The following is a 25,705-nucleotide window of genomic DNA, read 5'->3' as shown; positions in this document are numbered from 1 at the left end:
GAACAGCAAATGCAGATTGTTAAGCATATATAAAAACATAGAAAAAGACATAAGCTAAGACAGAGCTAGACAGAGAGACTAGGAGACCAATCTAAATTTAGATTAAATGGAGGAAGCAATTGCAAAAAGGGCCGAATTGAAGGTTCCAAATGTTATTAATAAGAGTAGTTAATTAGATTAGGTGTTAAAATCCCAGCTGAAATCCAGCCTGGACTGAGGGAATGAGTCTCATTATAAATCAATAAAAGTCATTTTAAAGTAATGACTGGAGAAATTATTACAGCAAATTTGTCGATTACTCAAATATTTAAGAAATGACTAAACATTTTGGTTTGCAATTTATCGACTTACAATAAATTGCAATGGTTTTGAAAGAATTTGAAGGGGAAGGGGGCTTTACCTCATCTCCTTATACAAACCAGAGACAAATAAGCAAAGCTACATCAGGGTAGGTGGGATACTATAACAACATTGGACACATTGTTATACTATTCCACCCACCTTAATGAGGATCCTTTCGGCGTGGCGATCCCGTAGCCTTTGGAGTCCAGGTTGCCTCCCACCTTCATGGTGTCGCAGGGCTTTCGCTGCTCGATGTACTCGTTCATGGTGGACTCCAGCAAGTAGGCGTACTTCCCCTTAGACTTGCGGACCCTCAGAACCCCCTCGGCTGTGGTTTTCACAAACACAGAGGGCTCTGCACTGCGCATGTATGTCCACATTTTGTCAAAGAGGGCAATTTTTGAGCGCTGAAATGAAAAGTGACAATAAAGAAAGAGACACCTGCTGTTAATACAGTCAGGTTGTGTCACATTCCAGTCACATTATCTCCTCCAGTGACGCTAATATGAGTTTCACTGCCTTAAAGCCTTTAATGACTCTTATTATGCCAGAATATTTATTAGATGATGGTAGGTTTCTTTTTTTCCACATGAAAAGTGTCATATTCAGTAAAGTCAGAAAGTTTGAGACCACCAGACGAATGATAATATCAGCCTAACAATTTGACTGACAAGGTGAAGAATGTAAATACATTTAAGAACAGCTTCGTATTTTTTCCCCGTTTTGCTTTAATGGCAGTTTGCACTCAAGCTGGCAAGGACTCCACAAGTTTGTGCCAAACCTGATGATCCAGTTTTTGAAGAGCATTTTTGCCCCATTAGACACCGTTAGTGCAGCCAGGGTTTGACTTTCTACTGCAGCAGGATAATGAGCATACTTGTGGAATCCATACGAGCTCGAGTGCACGCTGCTATCGGAGGAAAAGAACAGGGGACAAACTAAAAACTGAGAGATTAAGAGATTCAACTTTTCACTCAAATCGTTGAGTGTTATTGTAATGTAACATTTTTTTTTACTAGTGGTCTCTGAAGTTTTGACTGTATATCGCTTCAAGACAGATTTGTCAGTTGCACTTTACAGCCTAAAGTCTAAACGCTTGTTTCTGAGGGTGCAGAATATTTTAGAGTTTATCTCTCACCCTAAAGAACTCTTTAGTGGAGCCAGAGTCCAGAGTCCCGTACGCGATCTCGGTCTGTTTAGCCAGGTCTTCTGCACTTTCAATGGGAGACACCATCCTCTCGACTGTCAGGAAAGCAGCCAGATTTGCAGTGTAGGAGGAGATGATGATCAAAGTGAAGAACCACCAGACGCCACCGACAATTCGCCCAGACAGAGACCTAGTGCAGAAACAAATCCAGAAATATATTCAGTTTTTATCATCCAGCGCTGTTATAACACTCAATTAGTAGAACGAATACGTTCTGCAACTTAAGCAGGATGGGTAGACATGATGTGACATCTTAACTTAATTATGAGACACTTCGTTGAACACCTCATTAGTTGTGTCAACCATTTCATTAGCTGCTCGATTTCCTTCAGTTGTGTCAAGTCCCACATATTGTTCAGAATGCACTAACAAACCAGTGAATCTACAGAAAGTGCTCTATTCCCTGATATCACCACGACGGACGGGCACTTGTGAACATGCACTGCAATAATATCTATAGTTAAACATGATATGTTGCCGCTCTGTCTCGGGTTAAATAACATGCCTCCAAGAACCAAACGAGCTCGACAAGCTCTCAACCAACGGACAGTATGTAACACTGTCGTCTGATTCATGCTGACAGCCCTCCTGCCTCAGGATGAGATGAAGAAGACATGTTGATTCATCTCTGTGAATACACAATGCTAACCTTATTAGCCTCAGAGTCTGCTCTCACAAGTGATTACATCTATACAGTACTGTATATCTGACATAACCCGACACTGTATTCAGTGAGGAGAGACAATATACTGCGACTGCCAGCGCTGACCTTGAAAACTTTTAAAAAGTTTCTTCACTGGTCTGTTTCGTAGCCTGTGCATGAAGTCTGGTTATCGTTTCATCAATTAAACTGTAAAAAACTCAGCAGTCGTTGATTTTTCCGACCTACCGGGGTGAGATGTCACAGCCTTGGCGCATGAAGGCTCCGAGGGAGAACCACAGGCTGTTGAATATGCCAAACTCGTTAGTCGACTCATTGGTCTGGATCTGCCCGTCCTCGTACTCCTCAGTGTGCCACTCATACGGGCTGAAGCGGCTGACGAGGAACAGAACCACGCTCACACCGATGTAGGCAAACACGATACACATCCAGATCTCGTAGGCCAGCGGGTCGAGGAAGGAGAAGACTCCCGGTTTGGACTTTTGAGGCTTCTTTATCATGATGGAGATTCCCAGAGACATGAAGGGTTTGGAGAAGTCGATCACCTCCTCTCGCACCAAAGTGATGGTCAGAGGAGCCACGGCGATGTCTGCTTTCTGTCAGACAAAAGACAAAAACAAAAAGAAACAGGAAGTTATTAAACAGGATTATATTGTGTGTCAAAAATTCAATTCTGGAGAACAATCATTGTGTTGAGGTTTGCAAATCAAGGATCCAGTTAAAGAAACTCACCCCGTACACCAGCTCTCCAACCATCCCGTTCCAGATTTTGGTCTCAGCGTCTCTGGCTCCGTATTTCCCATCCCCCACTATTTTCAGTTGATATTTGAAGCCGCAGTGTTTCGCGATCTCCGCAGCCAGATCGACACAGTAACCCTCGTAGCGCTCGTTGTCGACGAAAAGGTCGGCGTTCTTTTTCAGCATCACATACGGAGCTTCCTGAAGGACGGAGACAAAAAAGGGAAAACACTGTTCAGCACAAGAGGTTTGGATTATAATTTATAAAGCAGCTGCAGAGACGAGGGTTTAACATGAGGGTGACAGGTCATTATGGGAACAACAGGGCACTGATCACATCCCTGCAGCAAGACATTAGTAGCCTGGTGTTATAGTGGGCTGCAATTTGCAGATGAGATTCATGTAGAGGTGTGCTACAACAGGAAACATTCTTCTCTTACTGCAACATTCAAATATTGATGAATTATAGATTTAGATTCTCTTTGACTTTTAAGAGTGTGGCAGCAGATGTTGAACCACAAACTCATTTCTTCAACACGAGTACAGCAGTTTATACTTATTAGATAATCGTATTATAATATTTACCAAGATGGTGGTGACAATAACTGTTTTGTTTTCCATTCCTGTCGTGTCGTTTGCGAAGACATCAGATTTGGTGACGGCCATTTTGTCAACTTCATTCCAGTATCCGATCTGTTGGGAGGAAATAAACAGAGATCCATGAAATGTTTGATTAATCCTGAGTGCTGCTTTAAATGACTGTATCTTCAGATTCAAACCACCCAAAAGGTAAAATAAAACAGATGTTTACCTTTACGGGGCCGTTGCTCTTTAATTCCATGATATTCACCGAGTAGTTGACCCGTTTGCCGTGTTGATCGAACTGGATGTTTCCCGTCAGGCCTTCCACGCGCACCTTAGAGACAGAAAATCAAACCGGTGTCTTCAGACTAGCTCTCACAGCATGCACACAAAGACTTCTCTGGCACATGAAACCAGCCTTTTGATTCTGTTGTGGATAAGTCATCAAACTGCCTTCTGACTGAAACAGGTTGTTGGAAAGAGACAATTTGCACAATTTTAAGGGCTGAACAAAATGTTCTGTGAACTGTCATCCATTATAGGTCCTCCAAAAGTGAACGCATTTCAGCTGCAATCTTGCCGGCTAATGGAGCTGTGCGGCTGGTGTGATTTTAGGGGGTGGATGCATAAAAATGTGATTGTTTTTTCATCCTCCAAAGAGGTTATTTTCTGAGACTCGGTATCAACACAGGGTTTTTGTTTTATCTGTATCTCTCCAACTCTGGCGTTTCCATTTATGTCTCTGAACTCAACTATTTGACCACAAGTCACAGTGGAGATGGACGTGATTTAATTCATCCAGAAAGTGCTGTGATCCTAAAGTCTTCAAATGGGGTTTCACACAGAGCTATACATCAGCGGAGGGACATAAGGGAACCATCAGTGTCCAGATTGGGGAGGAGATCGCAGCAGAGACACAGCGTTCCTTGAAACACTTGAAAAATATTCTCCGTCCTCACTCCTTCCTCTTATTGGCAGCCAATTTAAACAACAAGAGAGGCCGAGACAAGAAGGAGCAGACGGAGGCTTACAGGTACCCTGAGGATTCTTCCTGTTACCACAGTTATGTTTAAATGTAGTGTTTCCAACTCAAACACATTTGAAGCCTAACAAATATGTTGAATGGAATTCAGTTTTGCATCCCCATGCTTATTCCCAAATGTGTTTTAGTCTGCCAGCTTACTGTAAGTCATTTTTGATTTCATAGGAATGTTATCAAGGGGCTCAAACCAAACTGCCTCTGAAGGCGATGGGATGGAGCTACAACCATCCACCTCACACACAGTCTCATGATACAGCTGAAGCAGAGAATAACAGACGTCCCTGAACATATCTGAGCTCAGAAGCAACGCAGTAACAGAATCGTGAGTCATATTTGATCAGTAGTGCCTAGTTTGGCAGTTTGATCTGAGTTTTGTGCCCCTGGATGGATCTGCAGACTGGACGATATTTGATGGACCTACAACCAATCAGAGCAGTGAAACTTGCAGCAAATGATCAACTCAGGAGAATCTGTCTTCTGTCGCCACAAAATTCTCACCCTGGACAGCTGTCAGGGTTGTGGACACCAATCTCCGTCAATCTACCCATAAATCTAGCTCATGCAAACAGCTCAGGGACTTTCTCCGGAGAGAAACCTTTGAACATCCTGTCAGTTGATTGAATGCTCTTTGAAATCCAAGATGGTTTACCCTGAACCTTTGGTGCAACACAAGAGGCATCTCTGTAAAAACATACTTCATGTATTTGAAAGGTACTTTTTCTTCTCAGGTCCTGACGGCAGCAGCCATTGTGTGATTTCAGATAAAGTAAATGTTTTCTGAATATTAATAAGTCCAGAGACTCTGTTGAGCTCCGTTATCAGATTCCTTGGCTTAAAAAAAAGCAGAATCACTTTAAATCTGACTCCAAGTTCAGAACCTGTAGCTACAAAAAAGAAAAAAAAACCTCAGACAAAGTGGAAAAAATCCACTTTGGATTCACTTTGGCTGTCGAGCTTCATTTCTCAGCGGGAGTGAAGCTAATCTTACCGCGCATTAAAGCTCAGAGGACAGGCTGTGGGTAGACCTCTGTTTCTCTTGTAAAGAATAGCTGTCAGTACATCTGTGTGAGTCCGAATGCATTGTGAAAACATCAGCCTGTAATCCATCTCTGTGAGGTACTTTCTGCTTTCGTGGGCGTTTTGTGCATTTCCTCAGGGAGATCTGCTGTTACCACGGCAACATGTCTTCACCAACAAGAAGATGTGCGTGTTGTTCGTGCGATGTGTTACCTGTTTCAGCGCCCGCTCGATCTCCACTCCCTGAGCCCAGGGAACGGCGGGGTTGGCCAGGCAGTCGCCATTGTTGGCCCTCCTGGTGAAGTCGATGCGCTGCTTTTGCAGGTAGCGGAAGGCCTCCGTCATCACCTGCACGGCGTCGTACGTCAACGCTGAGGTGTACTAGGACAGAACGATAGGAGAAGGTGTTGAGCATCCTAAACACGATGTAAACCTTCACCCAGCACTGATCAACATTAACACCACGCAATGCACTTTGATTGTTGTTGAAAAACTGCACCAGGTGACGTGTTCCTTCATTGTAAGCTCGGGATCTGTAGTCTATTTTCAGCTGATGCCACGTATGTCCTGCTTCTATAAATACTCATGACAGCCTGAAATCTGCAGCTAAAAACAGTCCCCAACAAAAAACATGCAAACATTTTCAATTTGAAAAATGAAGCTATATATTTGCTAAGAGATAACAAACAGTTAGAGAGATAACAAACGGTGATGTCAGTAAACACATCCATGTCTGCAAGTGCAGCTGGTCAGAATATTTGAATAAGGACACGAGAGATGAGAATTTAACACTGGTGAGACACTGCAGGTCCTTTTTCTCCAAAATAGATTTTTTCTTTCACTTGTTACAGGTTGACAGATTTCCCCCAAAAAAGGCAACTCTGTGGAGTCTCAATTAACAAGAATGAGACGTGTTGCTCCACTGCAGATGATTTTGTGACGAGTCTCAACAGCATCCAAATGTTTCGCCGCAGTGGTTTGAGGCAAACTACATTCAAAGTGGCTTTGAGACACAGAGCTCACGCGTAACTTTGCCTCATCAGTTCGTCAACAAACGAGCTTTAGCTCTGATTTCAAACCTTAAATTCACCGATTGCACAAATGAGGATGACCAACACGAGCCACTTTGAAGATTAACTACCCTCCTCTGAAGTTGTAAACCTCGCACACACATCACACCCCCTCATTATCCTCCCTCATATCGCCTCCTAATTAGAGTGCGTATTATATGTCTGGGGCTGGTGGTCTTTTAATTTTCGTTTTTATCTGTTGTTTCATGCTCGGTGCTGCACTGTGTCGTAAATGTCAGAGTGATTTTTTACCCAGACTTGAACCGCTGGCAAAAGTCGGGCTGTGTCGCAATAAAAAGACATTCAACTTTTTCAGATGGCTGATATTTCAAATATGAGCAGGTCACACCGTCTCTGAGGCTGGAGACGGAGAGTGGCAGCTGATATTGAACGAGTCGCATGAAATGGCTCGTATATGAAGTCCTAATTTAATCTACTCTGCAATTTGTGTAAAAAATGGTAGAATTCAACTCAGGATAAAAGACCTGTGCTCGTGCAGCAGTGCACAATAATCTTCACCCGGCCACGTGTTTAATAATGCACACAGTGTGTACATGTGAATGTTAGCGTGGACGATGCAGAGCGAGGCAGCATCATTTAGTCGAGGTTATACACACATTAAAAGCAACTCATGCACATTTAAGTGCTTACAGAGACATTTTCAACCAACAATGCTGCCAGGCCAATAAATAATAAAATTAAAATAAAAACTTAAGTGCATGCGTGCTTAAACTCACCCTTATTTTACTGTCTGCACCGGGATACTCCTTTTCTTCTAGTGCCTCCCATCTCTGGTCAAACTTGGAAACCAAGGGATCGTCAAAATCAACAATCTGGAAGCCGGACACGTTGGCACCGCCGTACTGGATTTTGGAGAGGTCGCCATCAATGAAACCCTGAAAATGTGAAATCGAGACAAATTATTCTGGATTAGTACTAGAATAGGTTTACATGCTTTAGTGCTAAAAAAAGACATCAGTTTGTTCACGCTGTCCCCAACACCCAGCCTGCTCTGATTGGTCGGCTCACACACGCCTGAGCCTGCACAGCTCACCACATCTCCCAGTGGCTATGTCGCATTTTCAGCTTCCAGTTAGCTTCACTTCTACCGTGATTGTTGGTATAAATTGTGCAAATGTGTGACATGGTGATGGTGGCGATGCGTTTCAGGAGCAGTGTTTTCTGTGGGACACTGGAGCTCCTAAATTTAAAAACAGCCAGAAAATAAACAAAAAAAGCTTGTAAACTTACCAGATTGGCGATGATGTAGTGGTATCCTTTAACGTGTCTGCCAATCGTGATGACCTGCACACACAAATATATAAAACACAACAATAAGCTCCTACTGGAATAAATCAGTAAGTCTCAGACAAACAAGTCAGCATTAATAAAGTCTCTGAAACAAGTTCGTCTTCATAGATTGTGCCTTAGCTAATACAGTTTAAAATGACTCACCATATAACTGCCGGCTCTTTATTATTTTTTTTTACTTCCACTGTGATTGCTTAATAAACTGAGAATGTGACTACCAGAGATAAGTCAGTCATAAATGTAATAATGCTATGTTCCGACTACACAGATGTGCCGTTATAATTCTGTCATTAAATCATCCCTAACATGGCTGACAGTTCTGGCCATTATCATGGAAAAAAATGTGGCATTCGCAGTCAAAGATACAGCGAGACAGAGATATCCAGTTCCCCATCCACTTCTTTTATCAGCAGAAAATAACAGAAATATTTCAAACCACCGTTTCAGTACCTTACATAAATGACACACCTGAAACTAATCCTCCCGCTCGACTGGCCCTCTGTTTGTCAGGGCCGCTACTCGAGGCAGATTTGAATAATAAACGTCTCATATCTCCGACATGAATGTCTTTAACATGAAGCAGAAACTTCCACCTGAGCGGACGCTGTTTTTCCCTGATAAACAGGCAGCGATGCTGCGGCACTGACTTCTTTCAGCATCGGGTTAAAGAGACGTTGGCATTCTTTAAATGCTAATCGATAAGCCTCTCTCCTGGGTGAGAGGGAGAGTAAAAATAACCTGTTTACGTGCATCTGTTTTGCCTTTAATTGCAGTTTTGTTTACAGCCCAAATGAACAATTAGCGTAATTGTTATGGCGCCTCTCTACATCTGCCGGACTGCCGGGTCCGCGTGACTCTGTTGTTTTTCGAAGCGTTGTTTCAAACGCACATAATTCAACTGAATATCACTTTTGTCCTACAGGAGTAATTATGGGACGATGGGGTTGTTAGCATTTCCTGCTGTCCCCCCACTTAAAATAAAAATATGTTGTGTTATTTACACTTCTCAGTGTTATTCACACGTAATGAGTTTTTCTCCCTTCTGCATGACCGTTTTCAAATTAAACATTACGACCGAATATAAAGCGGATTGATCATTTCTGTGCTGTTGTTAGTTAGAATGTGTGGTTTTGGTTCTTTGTTGTGGTTATTTCATAATTTCATCAGCATTTATTGTTATTATTTAAAACTTTTTTTGAAGATACCAAGTCTGCACAGGGCGTTTTATTTTCTTGTGTCTGACTTCCTGCCTGGCTCGATCTGCTCTGTTGTCAAAAATAGACATTTCTTGCTGAGCAGAGTGGAGAGCTGCTTCTGGGCAGCTTCTGAACCACATGGTGGCGGGCCTGCTGGAACCGACACCAGCTCTGCCAGAACATGCCACAGACGTGCACAATGACGTCCTAATTTAAGCAAAGTATTGAGAACTAGAAATAAAGAAATTGTTGGATTGTGAAGCCTGATATTAATGTTGTAATGCTGCACAGCAAAACACTAAATAGAAAACCCAAATATACTCACTTGCACAGTCTTTAACAAATCTTAGACCCAATATCAGACTAAATATATTTCATTGTCAGCATTGTAGGAGCTAAAAAGCTAACGAACAGCTATAATTTTACAAAAATCTATACAGAGGTATACTTAGATATAAAATACTTGATTACTTGACACAGGCCGTCCTCAGCCAAAAACCAGAACCATCAATTAAATATGGTAAGTTAAAAGAAGACAAAGTGGACCAAACAAGCAAACAAGTACTATATGTGTTGAACATCTGCTTCACCTCAAACCTGAGATAACACTCGTTCCGTGAGGTCTCAGGGAATTTCTTTAATCTATTTTACTTACTGAAGTTTCCCTTTGATGGTTCATCGGGTTAGTATCACACAAAATGCTTCAGGTTGTGTCTCTGTTGCAGTGTAGGGATGTTTAAACTGCTCTAATACTGTGGAAGTCCCGCTAACAGCAGCTCAAAGCTACCAGAGTGAATTAAAGCAAACACTCCACCTGCTCCATGATGTCCTTCACTTTGTCCTGCTCACAGTCCAGGATCACCCTCCTCTCCTTCTTGTTCTCCAGGTCCTGGAACAGCGAGCGGTAGGCCTCGTCCTTCCTCTCATCCTTCAGGTTCCCCACGTTGATGGCCGTCACCTGCCACTTCCTCTCTGCTGCTGTGTCCAGAACAACCTGCAGTGTCGTCAGGCCTGAGGAGCCAAAACAAAAGCAGAATTATTCAGACTCTGTCGGACTGATTTATTCCCAGAATGCTTTGATACGAAGGCTTTTAGACAAGTTCGAGAAACCAGAGACATGACTTGTTTGTCTTTGTTTGTCTGCACAATCTCTGTGTCTCTGTTGTCAATTTACCCCAAAAAATCCCTCCAGTAATGTCTGGGACGCTTTTGTGCTTGTTTATCATCTTGTGTGGACTCGTACGGGCACAGCGAGGGTTAGAAGTGGCCACACAAAGGGAACAGAGCACCAGCAGCAGCGGCGGCAGGGATACAGAAAATATGACAATAAACTGAAAAACAAATTATGTGTCAGACTTGAAAAGCGTGGATGTTTATAGTTCTTTTATCAGCTGCATTCACTGTCTGCAGATTCAGACCCTGTGGAGGTTTTACAGAGACTCGACGCCTTATGTAAAGAGCTCATCATGATGAGTCACAGATGTTCTGCCATGAACCTGACCAGCACGTAGGAGGAAAGTGGGTCTGACGATACACTTGACTGCAGCAACACCGAAAGTTTCGTACTGCGGATTTATGATCGCATTTTCAAAAACACGACCTTTTGTGATTTTTTTTTTTCCTCTCAATTTTCAAAACGATTTAGTCATTCACAAAACAGTCTCTGCTCAAGATCCACTTGCTCGCGTGTTCGGATGGTTTTAACTGAATCACACAGGCTGCAGCTGCACGGGAAGTTTGCTCTTGCAGATGTTCCAAACTTTAAAACGGGACAGAGCTCAATCTTCAAGCTCAAACATCTGTTACATTAAAACTGAGCAGGCTTCAGTGTTTGATACGGTCAAGAGCACCACAAAACAAAGAGTCGACTAACTGGACAACACTTCATTTTACAGACTACTTACAGTCCATGGTAGGTTGGTGGTAATTACCAAATAACATAATTAAAATTTCTTTTAAAAAACAATAATTACCTCAACTTTTATTAAAAATCACACGACCATCATTGAATAATAGCAGTCTGCTTTTATAAAGTTAAAATGTCGCTCTTGCAAATAAATTAATAACAAAAAAACATTAATTTACATTTGTCTAAACCCTCTCTTCTGTGGCGCCCTCTTCCTCTCCTGTGGCGTGACCCAGCGATCACTTCTGTTTCTGTTGTTATTCTCTATTTACATGACTCCCTTTGCTGTTATTATCAGAAACCACATCATCAGGTTTCACTGCTCTGCTGATGATACTCAGCTTTCCACGACTTTTACAACATGCCAGTTGTTTTATCCCGTCTCTCAGAAATGAAATGCCGGATGTAACAAAAACTTCCAGAAATCAGAAACCGCTACTCTGTCTGCAGAACCTGCAGCAGCTCCTCTCTGTTCAGTGACCTGCTGAGGGGAAGTTAGACAGAAACTAGTCTGAAATGAAAGTGGTGCGGTCAGCCGACGTGAAGCAGAGATAAGTTGGAAGTTTCCTGGAAATGTCCTGAAATGAATATATGTGTTAATTATTGACTGATGGTAAGAAAATAGCTGAATGTCATCATTAAATAATATTGGGGTAATGTTCATGGAGTAATACATTTTGAGCTTATTAATGTGGTCATTCAAAGGTAATCTGAGGGAAGTTTCAATTATTTGGTTGGTAATCACCATCTACTTACCATGAAATCTAAAATGCATGAAAGTGTGACTGCTAACAAGCTCGATTTATTCGTTCCCTGTTCTCACCCTCCTCTCGGCCTTCAGGAAAGATGTAGACTGGTGACTTCCTCCATCTCTCCTTCTTCAGTCGCTGACTCAGCAGAGAAAACCACCATATTTAGTTGAAGAACTCCAACAGGCTGGAGGAAACGTACCCCTGCTCTTTCTAGAACTGGCTGAGTGTTGATATAATACTCTTTACATCGATAGCATCCTTTGCACTCATGTTTTATTCTTTACCTCACGACCTGTAAAACTAATGAACGGACCCACGCTGCTGTTTCTGAGTAATTCAATTACATGCAGCAGCTGTCGATCAATCAGAAGCGCAGTCTGTTAAAGGCAAAGACTGCAGTCTCCATTTTAACTTGTATTCCCATCGCCCTCTCTATCTAGTTTCACAGCTGAATCCCACTGATATTGATCCCTGGTCTGCAGAGGGCAGTTGGAGAGAGGTTTGATAAAAGGGTTGAGTGTTTCATTCCGCCGTGCTACAGCGAGGTGAATTACAGATGTAATCAATTTCATGCGACGCACGGCGGTGGTTTTATGATGGCGGGGAGGAAAATGGAGGCTTGCAGTTTTATCTGAATGAACTATACATCACAATTACAGTAAGGCCATTATGGCGTGGTTAAATGTGACTGTTTCATCGATGCTTATTAAATGAGATAATTAGAATTTAGGGAGATAAAAGTGATTAAAGCGAAGATAAAGCAAGGACTATGCATTGATGGTGGTTAAGGTTAAATTCTAATTCTACGCAGCTTCTGTCTTTGAGCTGTATGTGAAGATGTCGGTGTCCTTGTACCGTGCTCGTTAGTGTGTGATGTGGCTCCATATTATTAATTTTTTAAAAGGGATCTGATACAGCAGCCTCAATACTGTTCTAAAGAAATATTCATATACAGGGCTCCTCATTTATTGTTGGACAAAGCTACAGCTTCACCCAAAACCTTAAAATACACTCACTTTGCAGAGACACATGATCAAAAACAAGATAACGGGACATCAATAACACCTTGACTGGTGTTCTGTGTTTGTTCGCTAAATCTTTTCTTTGCTTAGATATCGTTATGGTGAAATGGACCTAACGAGGAGTGACTGTAGCCACAAGCAAAGCTCTGAAGCATGCATACAGATTTATCATTTATGTGAGGTAAGAGGCCTCGTGCACGCTGTAAAAAGTTAAATCAATCAGGTCGTTTGTATTAAGTACTCAGGAGTACGTAATCAATCACTCACTGGCAAAACCAATTAGACACATTGTTCATTCCATTACTTGCATTAAATGTGCCTTCCAAAAACTCCAACGCCTTCAGACCAACGTGTTGCATCTATTGTATTAAAGATTAAACTAGAATGGCACTCAGTAGAGTGTCTACCTCTGCCAAGGCCCAACAGTCCCCCGTTTGTACACATAATATAAACAATAGACACTTAAATACAGCAGATTTTTCCTCAGCAGAGTGAGTGGCGTTTATTCTGGCCTAAGTTTGGTGGAAATCCGTTCAATGTTTTTTGTGTAATCCTGCTGACGAACCATCAAACCAACCAACCAACCAACCAACAAACTGACTTGGGTCAAAACTTTGTTACAATGAAGCATTCTGTTAAACATGCAGCCAGCTGATGATTTGCAGTGTTTGCACTGAGCATCATGAGCTGCTACAGCCGTCAATGAGTCCTCTTAGGTCAATGAGTCACAGTCAATCACAAACCTGTAAATAAGACTATTGTAGAGTTATCTAAAGGTGTAATCCTCCTCCTGACTTGCCGCACCTCTACCAAGCAAATCTGCACTGAACTGACAGAGACAAACATAATATCAACTGTCAGATCCAGCAAGCAAACCCCCGACATGTTGAAGGAGTCTCATTCACAGGTCAACAGATACTCACAAATTATTCAGTAGGTTTGACCGGTCGCTAACCAGAAGCATCAGTATTTAATGACCATCAACCATCTTACAAACTGCTCTTTTAAAGGAGAGACTCGGACGAGTAACTGACACAAGTAGTTAGTAATGCATTAATGTGTGGATTGAAGGTGTATTCTCAGTTTAATACAGCTTCACACGTGTCTTCACCGCTGCGTTAATACCCCCACAATCATCAGCAGGTCACGCAGTCCACCGCTGTTTACACAACTCTAATGATCTTTCTGGGCTCTGCTGCACATCAGCCGACTCCAGATCGTATCTATGTATCTGTACAATGAGCCTTGTGATAACCGTGTAATAGAAACCTTTGTCGCTGCTCTAAATCCAGAACTCAAGTGGAGACTTGGCTCCGGCGGTTTCCTCTGCGGTTCACAGACTGCTGCATACTCCCTTTGGAAAAAAATGGCTTATTATCGCTTCTGTTTAGAGTGAGACGTATGTTATGTTGCGGCTCGCAGCCAACATTATGCCATCCATTTAAACAGGCACAGAGCCACCGCTGCACTGGAGATAGATGATCTCGCATTTACCCCGAAGTTGTCCTGCGTTTAAAAGGTCAGAGGAGGATAACGGGACACAAGCTGGTGTGTGAAGTAGATTTTTGTTATTGTGTGATTTTTGAAGGAACGGTAAATCGCAACTTCTTGTTTCCCAGTCAGGAGATTATTTCATCTCTTCTCATGAGCCTCGACTGTAACAGCTTAACTTCACGCTCATTGATCACCACATCTCAATGAGACGATGTACGTTAAAGTATGAGCATTCGCATAATGTCATGCAAAACTATTCAAATAAGAAGAGGCTCATAAATAATGCATAGAGGAAAGCAGTTCAATACCTGCAAATGCAGCTTCATATAAGCTATAATCTCTTTGCTTCCAGCTATTGTTTCCTCGCTCATCCACCGTGGTAAAGGTCCAACATCTCTCCCCAGGTATACCTGTCCACCTTCTACATAATACCAATACCAAGCGCCACTTAAATCAGTTGGTAAGTGGTTTCGGGCTGTTTGAAGGATACGGGAGCAGAGTTTTAGAGACAGAACCAGAATCAGCACGGTCAGTTTGTTAGGAGGGTTCATCCTCTCATAGATGATCGTGGCTTTCTAAATTCTTTCATGTTACTTTAACAGCTTACATATATTATGGAATATACTAATTAAAGCAAATCAAGTGTACATGCTGTATTAGTAAGAGAATTAAGCTGTTACAAAATGGTTTTAATCACAGAGGAGGTGCACAAAGGGGCGACGCTAGTGGCTGTTCCTGTGGTCGAAGCTTGGACTAAGAGGAAGTTATTTTTGTGTTTTGAAGGTTTCATTCCAGAAGAGTTCCTCATGTATTCATATCTGAATTCTATTTGAGCATGATGCCCGATTAACAGGCCTCTCCTCAGTGAGCTACAGGTCTGCGTCCGTCTGAGCTGGTCGGGGGCGTGGCTGGACTACACACCCACAGAGCTGGCCGGCAGCCACGCACAGCAGACGGGATGAAGCTATACGCTTCAGCTGAATTCACAGAAAATCTGGCAACGAGGCACGATTCCATAGGGTTGTGGGAATGTGTGTTTCTCTGGGTTTGACACTGGACGCACGTCAGCTGGTGAAGAATCCAAGATACCATACTGTTTTTACAGCAGGTTTCCCTTCACCTTTTCTTTCTTTCTTTCCTGAATTACGACAACTTCAATATTTAAATTCACTAATTTGGTGAGAATATGCAAAAGGAACACAAGAACGAGTGCTCAGAGTGTCTATCCACCCACCCACAAACAGCCATTATCTCAACTGACTTACTGACAGCGGCTGACAGTGGTGGTGTTGGTCCATCCATTAGTCTCAGCGTGCTAATAGAATTCATCATAACCAGCGGCAACTCTACCGCCTCCTCTCCCTCTCTGACTGAGAAACACCCACACACTCATCCTTGCATCATTTACCAACCAGCTCAGTCACTTTCCATCTCTCTCTCTCTCTCTCTCTCTCTCTCTCTATCTCCACACTTTGGTTGCCATGGGAATGAGTGGATCACACTGACCTAATTAGACAGCCATGCAATGATGAAATATGCACAACAGGGCCTTCAGTGCCATCGCGGATGTACAGTAGAGACAGCAGGTCAGAGCTAGCATCGGCGCGAGGACGATCTGAAGCAGCTGGTTGAAGCCTGCGCTCCGATTTTGGAAGGGGAACGGCGTTTGGCTCTGCTGTCAGTCAGAGCGAGGCTGACTGGGAAAGATTAGCAATGGGTTGTGGGTAAAGAGGAAGGAAGGGGACCATGTGGGAAGGGATGAGAGGGAGGAAGATACTGTAGATGGATCAAGTGAAGGCAAAGTGTGTGTGTGTGAGGGGAAAAGGTGCAGCGGCAGATACTAAGTGATGTGAAACGACCGAGTGTTGAAGGTAATGCAGAGCAGAAATGCATTAAATCCCTCCCGAGCCATTGGCACTACACCGGGTCTCCCACTTCTCAGGGTATAGATTCACTTTATATTATTTTAAGCCACCGAGTGTGTTATTTAATTGTTCCTGTAAGCTATCTTCGGGAATTCGTCGAGTGCCATTCAGTGCCCTCAAAGTGCTTTTTAAGAGTGATCCCAAACCTCCTCTGAAAATAAAAATATGAGTGATTTTCTCTCTATAAAGGGAGGTAATAAAAGGGCTATAGAAGTGTAACCCTATTTAAAATGACTTTACAGTGTTATCCCACTGTAAGCTGATACTGCTGAGGTCTTGATTATATTCTTCCATTGCAGTAAAATAAAACAAAACTTTAATTTGAAGAGGAGATTCCATTTTTAGTCCTGGATGGTCCCTCTGTGCTGCAGGAGGCGGCATTGTCCTCAGAAGAATCGTAATTAGCAGACGATGCGACGGAATGAGTCACACGACGAAGCACAGTGAGATAACACACAAGTCGCAGTCCCGTGTTCTTTAACCTCACACGTTACTTTGTCTTTCTCAGCTGCCTCCCCTTGTTGTGATATTCAGACGCTGGATGTGAGATGGAAAAAAAACACTAAATTGTCACGGCTGATAAACGACGTATTCTGTGTCGAACCGTTCAGACGGTGAAGAAAAACGTCTGTGAAGAAAATTTAAATTTTCAGACTTATATCAGCATCGAAAAGAAGAAAAATTCACTGATGAAAGGGATCAAAGAATAGAGACGGAATAGATTTGAATATGAAGTAAGTCTGGATATTACAGTTTGAGGGGGGATAATTTTTCATCTTCGACTGCCTCGCAGAAAATCAATCTGGGATCAGATCCAGGATCGCAATAACAGGTGCACAGTCTCAGCACAGAGACACGTTTATGTCTGACTGAACATGTTCTCATATTCCATAAGAACGTTTTTATATCATTATATCCGTATTAATGCAGAATGATACATAATGAATGTTATTTTTCATCATGGACGGCTATGAAGCTTCTCTTACTCGTCTTGTGGAAGGTGAACATGTGATGGATTGACAGACCAGGAGGTTGATGATGTTTGATTAGCTTTGTTTACATGGACCTTAATATTCCACTAATAAGCAGAATAAATAATCAAATCAATTCAATCAGATCAAGAGGGGTGGTGCACACTATTGATATTATGATCAATGGGAAAATATTAACCATGTAAACACTTATTGTGATCATTTCTCCCTGGATGGAATAAATGAACGCTAACATCGTTAAATGGGCACGTAAACAAACATCTTTATCAGATTACATCTTCTAGGTTCTGTCTGTGTGTGTGTGTGCGTGTGTGTGTGTGTGTGTGTGTGTGTGTGTGTGTGTGTGTGTGTGTGAGGATGTTTCTCTCTTCAGTAAAAGGCCACATTGACCCGGAGGCCAACGATACAGGACTGGGTAGCTCCCAGGTGTGAATGTGAAGCAGCGCATGGCTGAAAAAGAACACGCAGTGAATGTGCAACAAACCAAAACAACACATCGGATTCTATTGAGTGGAAAAACAAAGTAAGGGAACGTGTTGTTACACTGCAGCCAATGAGAGCTCCAGATTTCAGTTTCTGTAACAGGAGATATGTCATACAGCAACAGGTTTACACGGCCACACCTGTGCTTCTCCTCCTGTGACGAGTCAGAATGTCTGGCATGAACAGACAGAGAGGGTTTCTTGGCAGATTTCGAGGACTCTGTGTTCATATCACACACGGATGATGCAAACAGGTCACACCTCTACGAAGAACGAGTGAGTCCACGTCTGCGGGGCACATCATCACCCCGACTGTATGTCGGATACGACTCTGCCTCCCCTCCCCTTGATATTACATAAACCGCTCTCTGGAACACAGCAGGTGCTATCGCTGATTGTATGTGACAAGCTGTTTGTAATGAACCAAAATGCCCTTTCCCCAGATTTACCTGCGCTGTGCTACATGCAGGCTGTTTTGCATATAACTGCTGCTCGTTCTGAACGAAGCCGGATTGAATGAAGTCAAATCGCTGCTCCCTTTTCTGAGAGAGAAGTAATTACTTTGTTCTTCTGAAGGAGTGAAACCGTTGTCATGTATAAATGAAGAGAGTTTCCTGGTTCTAAATATGAAGCTGTATCCTCGTATGTGTTCCATTAGAACGGCTGCAGCTTCCTACAAACTCCTGCTGTGCATCCAAACAGTGTTATAACTCAACGATCTCCAAGGAGAGCGAGAAAGTCTGGTGGAATTTCACAGAGAGTTATTAAAAATCTTGGGTTTTTAAATGTTCCCTCACTGTTAATGTAACGTAGCCTCAGTGTGAGCTGGAACACCATGATACTAAAGGCAGGCTTAAAGGCTTAAAGCTGTTTAGGAGGAAATTAAATGGGCAAAAGGCAACTTTCTGCTAATCTGATCCCACAAGACGCTTTCAGGAAACACAAAATGGTGTCTTACCTCGATCACTGTCGTACAGGTAGGCAAACTTGTCCCACTTGTAGTACTCGATGAGGCTGAGGAGCGGCCCCTTGATATCAGGCCGCATCTGGATGATGAACTGCTGATTCCCATCCAGAGGGAAGCTGGGGGTGATGAAGGAGACGTGCAGCGTCCCGCAAAATGACGTGATGGTGTTGACAGACTTCTTGTCGTAGAATCCGAAAATGGCGTAGACTCCTCTTGAGAACTGTGAACAGACTGAAGCAGAGGAGAGAGACGTGTTCAGGTGGAGGTTTAGCAAAGATCCTCTAACTAATGTAGGCAAACACTTCCTGGTGTTTAGTCAGGAAAATCACATTTTTCATGTAAGAAACAAACTCGTCTGACTTTTATTTGCGAATGCTTCAGAGCTCACCGCTGTAACTCATGACAATGTATGCATCCAAGACGTTTATTACAATCGTTTAGTGCACATGAGGGCTGCACACGAGCATTAAGAGACGTCTCTCTCAGTCTCTCTTCCGGCTGATTAATGGATGGCTGTCTTTAAGCACTGCCAGGGGAGTGCTCGTGTTACGGTGAAAGATCCACTGTAGGACGGTCAACGTCTTAAACTTTAATGAGTGGACCTACGACTTTTCGATACAGTGGGAATATGTTGTGCACAGTGCGAGTCAAGCTTTAACCAAAACTGTGCATTAATTCTTCATATCTGTGCTGAGGCATGATATGTTGCGACGGTGCCGTGTTGTGTTTGAGTTCTGCTCAGGCGTAAAGTCGTGTCGGGCTTCTCCTCTGAGGATCCTGCAGCAGAGTGCGAGTGCTGCGCTGCTATTAGCAGATGTGTTATTTAACGTCCTTAATATTTACCCTTTAGAGGCTCGTGGAGTTAAATTATTGTTGTTGTTGGGTTCCTTTTATGCAGCCTGAAGTGTGTATTTGCATCACATTATGTGTATTACATCCTCATTCTGTTGACTCTGCATATTCCTCTGTTCAATCATTCACGACCTGTGCTCAGGTACATACAATATCGTACCTTTGCCGGCCTCTAACATTCATTATGCACGGACCAGAGAGGTGCACGTCAGACTGAAGGTAAACACGGCTGGATGCTGAGTGTGTCGGTAATCCTGAGGCTGCAGGCTGTTTCTCAAGCAGCGCTCCGGGGTCAGCAGATTGGCATGTTGCATGTAAATGTGTATTGATCAAACGTGAGTTACTCAGGCTTATTGACGTGGACATATGTGTGCTCCAGTGTAATAAACTAATGAGTGATTTCCCTCTCCGCGATATAACTGTGATGAGCTGCTGACGAAGGGGAACGGAGTCCATACATCAGATATTAGCTGGCCTGGCGTAAGCAGGCATCCTGCCACTTGTGTACCGGCTGTGGCAGCCATCATTGATGAGATGCACTCATGCTGAGCTGCATAAAGAGAGACTGCTGTGGTCTGAGCAACGTCGGAGTGAGGGAACGTTTTCAACACACTCACGTAGAAGCTTTTCTCTCTGGGAAGGTTCAATTCCTGCTTTAATCTTGACCCACGCCTACACAGTGAGAAGTCTTTACGGCCACTTTCTTGTACCGTTAGGCACCGAGCAGCTTCATTTGTGGAGTTTGGGTCGAAATTAACAGCAGGTCATTAAACTTTGTCTCTGGTAAATGAATCAGGCAGTCTGCGAGATTCAGTCCTCGTCTGTTCTCAGACGTCGTCCCTGCTGAACGCGACAGACACACTTGGACCGTGAAGAACTTAAATTAAACCCAAACTAATTCATCCTGTCTCAGATAGGGTTATGAAATTATTCCAGGCACACTTTAAAAAGTCATTTTCTGCTCAGACAGTTGTTCAGCAGGTGACTGATAGATGGAGCAATGTAAACGCTTGGTTGTAAACGTTTAATTGTACAAACATGTAAAGAAAGAAGTCGGCTAACACTCCCAACCAGTGCATGTCTTTGTGCATCCAGGTTCTGATCCTGTTACATGTAAAGAAGTTCTGCAGCTTAAAAAATACAACTGTTAGAAAATAAATGCATCTTAAATCAATTCACCTTAACATGCAAGGTACAATTCTGATGTCTGCTCCCACCACAATGACGAGGCAGCTGAGTTCACAACACTTCTGATTCATGTCTCTTCTCCATAGCAACAGCTATTCACCATAGCAACGGCAGCTGAGGCACATGGGTATTGTGGTATTTAAAGTCATTTGCTGTAAATGACTTCAGTTTTGTGCACAACTTCAGTTATATAACCAGTATAGTTGTTTTAACGCAAACCAAGATTTCTTTCCTAAACCTTACCGAGTATTTCTGCTGCCTAAACCTCAATGAGCTGCCAGAATTTCACAGCATTCAACATGTGACAAAGTAGGTCTGTATGTCTATATATCAGATATATTGTTTTGTTATGATCAATATTCAGTCTTTTAGGTATGAGCACATGTTGCAGCAGCGATGTCACGGTGTACTGACACACTCCTACACCACAACGTAGGAAGTTAAACCACAAGAAACACTCATCAGGCTTGAAGCTGCTCTTTGTTAAGAAATAATTATATTTATCAGTTAATGCTGATTAATACATCCTTGGCTGGTTATTTTATACATTTTCCAGCTCTTGCCAAGTGAGCCACAATCTTAAGAGTTGGTTGAAAGCTTCCCTCAACTACATCAAGCAAAGTTTTGTGATGCAGAAAGTATGTATCTCATATACTTCAACCTCAGGTTTTCTAATTAGTCCGGGGTGCTGAAAGCATTCGCTCAATAATCAAAAGCTCTTTGAGTTAAAGTTTACCCCGACAACCCCTGCTGCCTCAAACCCCTCAGAGTCCTCACAATGCACCGCTCGGCAAGAATGGGCCAAAACAAGCCGGGGCAAGGCCAGCTTTCATCGCCTGCCAGTATTCATGTGCTTCCAAAGTCTTTGCAGATTCGTTGACTCGAGCAATTAAATGTTCATCACAGTCATCGGAGACGAACCGTTAACAGCGGTCCGATCACCTCCATCAGTCTGCGGCGGCGTTCCTAATCTGTTTAGCAGATGACAGAGGCCGGAGCTGTGGCCGCAGAGAGATCAGGCCTCACTAATCTCATTTCACTTTTGTCTAACTGCGAGCTAATAGGACCCAAAATGTGTCTTCCTTCAATGCCAAAGTCTAATGGGAAAATGATTTTGTACAATTAAGCGAAGAGGATGAAACATTCCTCAGAGGAGCGTTTAGGTTACATGTAGTTCACGGCGCTGATGTTGGTCGGGAACAGCTGACTGGAGGGAGGAGGGCCTGAAACTGAGAAGTGAAACTTGTATCCTGAGTGTACGGTGGAATATTTTGCTGATAACACTGTACTGTATCTTTACAGCATAGTATTTATATCTTTTTAGACTTCCTCCAACAACGTTTAAATGACTGCTTCTATTTGAGTGAATCGAGGACAGTGCTGATGACTTTGTGATCAATTCTCACTGAGAGGATTCAACATAATAAAATCCTCTGTGTCACATTTCCCTCCTCATCCTACTTGATTCTCCATCATTACATCCTTTTCATCACTGCGTTCATCGACTGCAGCTGATGAAATAGATCGCTGTTTGTTTATGTCACATTTTTGCGTTTAGGGAACACGAGAATGATACGGACGGCGTGACGAATCTCTCATTTGTTCTCAGACGAGGAATAAAAACCTCCTATCTCATGGCGGCATCACGGAGGGGAACAGATATGCTGTGGCGCTCCTCACTGCCGCCCCCTGAAGCTAATAGAGCTGTAGACTTTCCTCCTGTCTCTGCGTCACTCTCTCCATTGTCGGGTGTCTGAGGCTTTCTCTGCTGACACCCTCTCTGCTGGTGAGCTCGCTGAGTTCGCCCAGGATTAAAACTCTCTGAGCTCGTGCTTAGCGACTGGATATCCCCACGACTATGCTGCAGCTTATGCCAGAGCGAACAGTTTGACAACATGTTACTTTATTACCGAGTGTGGTGATTCACATCCAGAAGCAGTGCAGCGCCCGCTTCTGCACGCAACCACCGTTCAGAGAGGATTTTTGATCTATGTGTGCCTCTTCTGTGAGGAACTGGGAAATGTTTAATTAAGGAGGAAAAGCCAGCCACAAACATTAACTTTTAGAAACAGTGAGGATTGTTGAGAAAGCCATTAAGCCTCGTTCACATCTGACTGCTTTTCAAAGCAACCAGGCAGCATTTGCCTGCAGAAATCCCTCCGAACACAGAGAAAACGAAGCGACTGGGTAAATCTGTTTCTTAACGGTGTTGATGAGGTCACTCTAATTAGGCACCACGAGCAAAACGTTGAAGCAAATCTTGTTATTGCTCGCTGCTGGGTCTGTGAGCTGTGGTCTGGACCCGGTTCTCCCTCCATATCTTTCTGTTCGAAAAGATAGAATAAGAAAAAAAATGCAGCTCTCACTTAATCTGGGAATGTTGGAGCGAGATAAACACACGGAGGACTTGGGGACTTGTAATCCGAACATTGTATTTCCAGACAATAGAAAGGGTACGTGCACATGTGAATGTGTGTCTGCTCTGTCTGAGTCAGAACTCCTCTTGGATGATTTTAATGGGTCTTCTGTGAACCAGTGATGTCGATAGCATTGAGCTTTGTGATGAAGACAATGTACGACATCAGATGAATTCATAAGAGGAGGTTTGATATGTAGAACCAGAGCAGACAGACATGATGCATATTACTGTGTGTTCCACATTTATCCAGCTGCACTTAAAATATCATTAGAATATTGTATTTTTTAAACAAATTTCCATGATATGAATGTTTTAACTACTTGCGCCAGCTGCATGTGGGGCTGTTCTCACTGACTCTACACTCACAGGTGAAGCTCAGGTGATTCACAGCAGGGGGGTCGAGAGTGAGGTTCATTCATGCGTTGTGAGCCCCGAGGAAGGACGAACTCTCAACCTTCACGTTCACATTTACATACACAAAAACTCTTGTATTTGATGGGTTTACTAGAAACAGATGTACCAGGTGAAATTAGAATTTTCTGAATCCAACACGATTAAACTGCATCAACAGATGTGAACTCAAACTAACACCTGGAAAACAAATATCTTCCACAGATGCATGAGACCTGGTGGAGAGCAGGTAGCAGTGGGAGAGAAGTAAAATAGATTTATCGCTCAAAAATTATTCATTTTTTCATTACAGGTCCAGTTTGTCAGATAGTTGATTGTTGAGTTTCTTCCAGAACCAGTAAAACACCGACGCTCCGGGCTCGACAAGTCGGACCATTAAGTATTTCTGAATTATTTACGTGTGACCTGACTTTTTATTTATATTACATGAGTTGATTTGATTCTCACTGAAGTTATTATGTTGAGAAAACAAAATATAATCAAGAAGATGCATTTAATGAAAAATAATACTGGAAGAAAAAGTTCTTTGAAATCCTGACAGAAATGTATCGTAGATGTTTATGCAATTATACAAAGAACTTACTTCAGTGCAATTAACAGGTAATAGAACTTTATTTGAATGTTTTCATTTTCTGCTACTTTCTACTCCTCAGTATGTAGTAGTACTGTACTGTAGCATACTACATTCCAGAGGCAAATATTAATATATAATTCTTGTGTTTATGTAACATTGTAGATAAGATTAGTTGATCTCCAGGGTTCAGTTCACAGAATACCCAGAATATAAACATCTCCACCTTAACCAGCTGCAACATTAACACACTGTGTATTAATGAATCAGGTATAATCTCATAATATACAGAATTCTCAAACAGGCCGTTCTGCATAATGAGTACTTTTGCTTTTTAGCATTTCTACAACGTGGGATTCCGACTTTTACTTAATTAAAAGATCTCAGTACTTCTTCTATATGTTGATGAACGACAGCATGAAACAGAAAACATCATGGATCACTTGCAGTCGTTGTTAATCTCGAGTTGTCCAAAGTTTTGTTTCGACTGATGGCTGGAAAAGATTCTCAGTTCCTTCTAACAAGTTTCTAACAGTCTCAGCTCTCATCACACACTGTGGTCATCAGAAGGTCCTGATCACCTCATTATCAGCAGCATGTTAAATTAGTCGCAGCAGTGACTCCGGCTCTGCGTCACCTTCCAAGGAGAAGGTGCACCCTGTGAAATATATTTAGCCGTCCCAATTAGCTGACCTCGTTTTCACCGCCATGGCACTGAAGGCATCTCCACCACTGTTTACACCACTGCTGTCACTGATCAAAGATTAAACCTGCATAAATTAACTAATTGGCTATTAAAACACCCAAACTGAGCTCACATCTAACACTCCAACATCAGTGAAGGGCTTCTTGAAGCGATGACAGCTACTGATATCTAGTTATTTTTTCGGGGGGAAATTAATTTAGTCTTCTCTCCACTAATGAGACCTCACACTTACAGATGTTTACGCCGAAGTCTGATGAGAAGAAAATGAATAAAAATCATTATTTTCAATATTCTTAAATGTCACAGTTGTCACAACCTTTGTAAGACATAAGTCTTCATTTAAATCCACCTGAATCATCTTTTATACAGATTGACTTAATGGTGATGAAAACCTTTAATTAAGTGTGTTAAATGTTACCAGAGAAACATTTAAATGAAAAAAAAATTAAAGGAAACGAGAAAGAAAGTGTTTAATTGGAGGTTACGTGTCGGGTTTGTATGTAGCTGCAGTGATCAGAGAGGACATTCATTAAATCAGCAGAGGACGACATCTATGTGATATTTAATAGGACCAACACACACACACACACACACACACACACACACACACACCCACACACACACACACACACACACACACACACACCCACACACACACACACACTGAGGCCACGTCATCAGCAGTCCAGTCACAGCTCACAGAACTGACTGTTAGAATTCTCACCCTCCTCAACACTCCTGTTCTCACCACACAGAAGAGGCCTCGGGACTTTGGGGATTTTATGTAAAACTGATCTGAGGCCTGCTGGCGAGGCCGCTTACAGCCGCCACACCTTCCGTCAGAGCGACCTG

At 42.6% G+C, this 25,705-nt stretch overlaps 1 protein-coding gene across 7 annotated transcripts in view; it reads right to left on the bottom strand.

The window, feature by feature from the left end:
• The window catches only part of gria2b (glutamate receptor, ionotropic, AMPA 2b), a 51,524-nt gene that overhangs the window by 6,004 nt on the left and 19,815 nt on the right, over window positions 1-25,705 (bottom strand). For all 7 annotated transcript variants that reach the window (XR_003981389.1, XM_030395642.1, XM_030395639.1 and 4 more), the window contains exons 3-13: window positions 18,698-18,937; window positions 9,981-10,177; window positions 7,911-7,964; window positions 7,397-7,555; window positions 5,803-5,970; window positions 3,760-3,864; window positions 3,534-3,641; window positions 2,943-3,149; window positions 2,439-2,806; window positions 1,481-1,679; window positions 502-749 (exon numbers count right to left, since the gene is read on the bottom strand). Coding sequence is in view for 6 of the 7 variants with exons in the window: in XM_030395642.1 (XP_030251502.1) it covers window positions 502-749; window positions 1,481-1,679; window positions 2,439-2,806; window positions 2,943-3,149; window positions 3,534-3,641; window positions 3,760-3,864; window positions 5,803-5,970; window positions 7,397-7,555; window positions 7,911-7,964; window positions 9,981-10,177; window positions 18,698-18,937 (2,053 nt within the window). In the remaining variant the exon portion in view is untranslated. The remainder of the gene's footprint in view (window positions 1-501; window positions 750-1,480; window positions 1,680-2,438; window positions 2,807-2,942; window positions 3,150-3,533; window positions 3,642-3,759; window positions 3,865-5,802; window positions 5,971-7,396; window positions 7,556-7,910; window positions 7,965-9,980; window positions 10,178-18,697; window positions 18,938-25,705) is intronic.

This window comes from Sparus aurata, chromosome 18 (genome assembly GCF_900880675.1).
Source record: "Sparus aurata chromosome 18, fSpaAur1.1, whole genome shotgun sequence".
NCBI lineage: Eukaryota > Metazoa > Chordata > Actinopteri > Spariformes > Sparidae > Sparus > Sparus aurata.
Note: the sequence above shows the minus strand (reverse complement) of the source record. Positions and strands in the feature narration are given on the sequence as shown.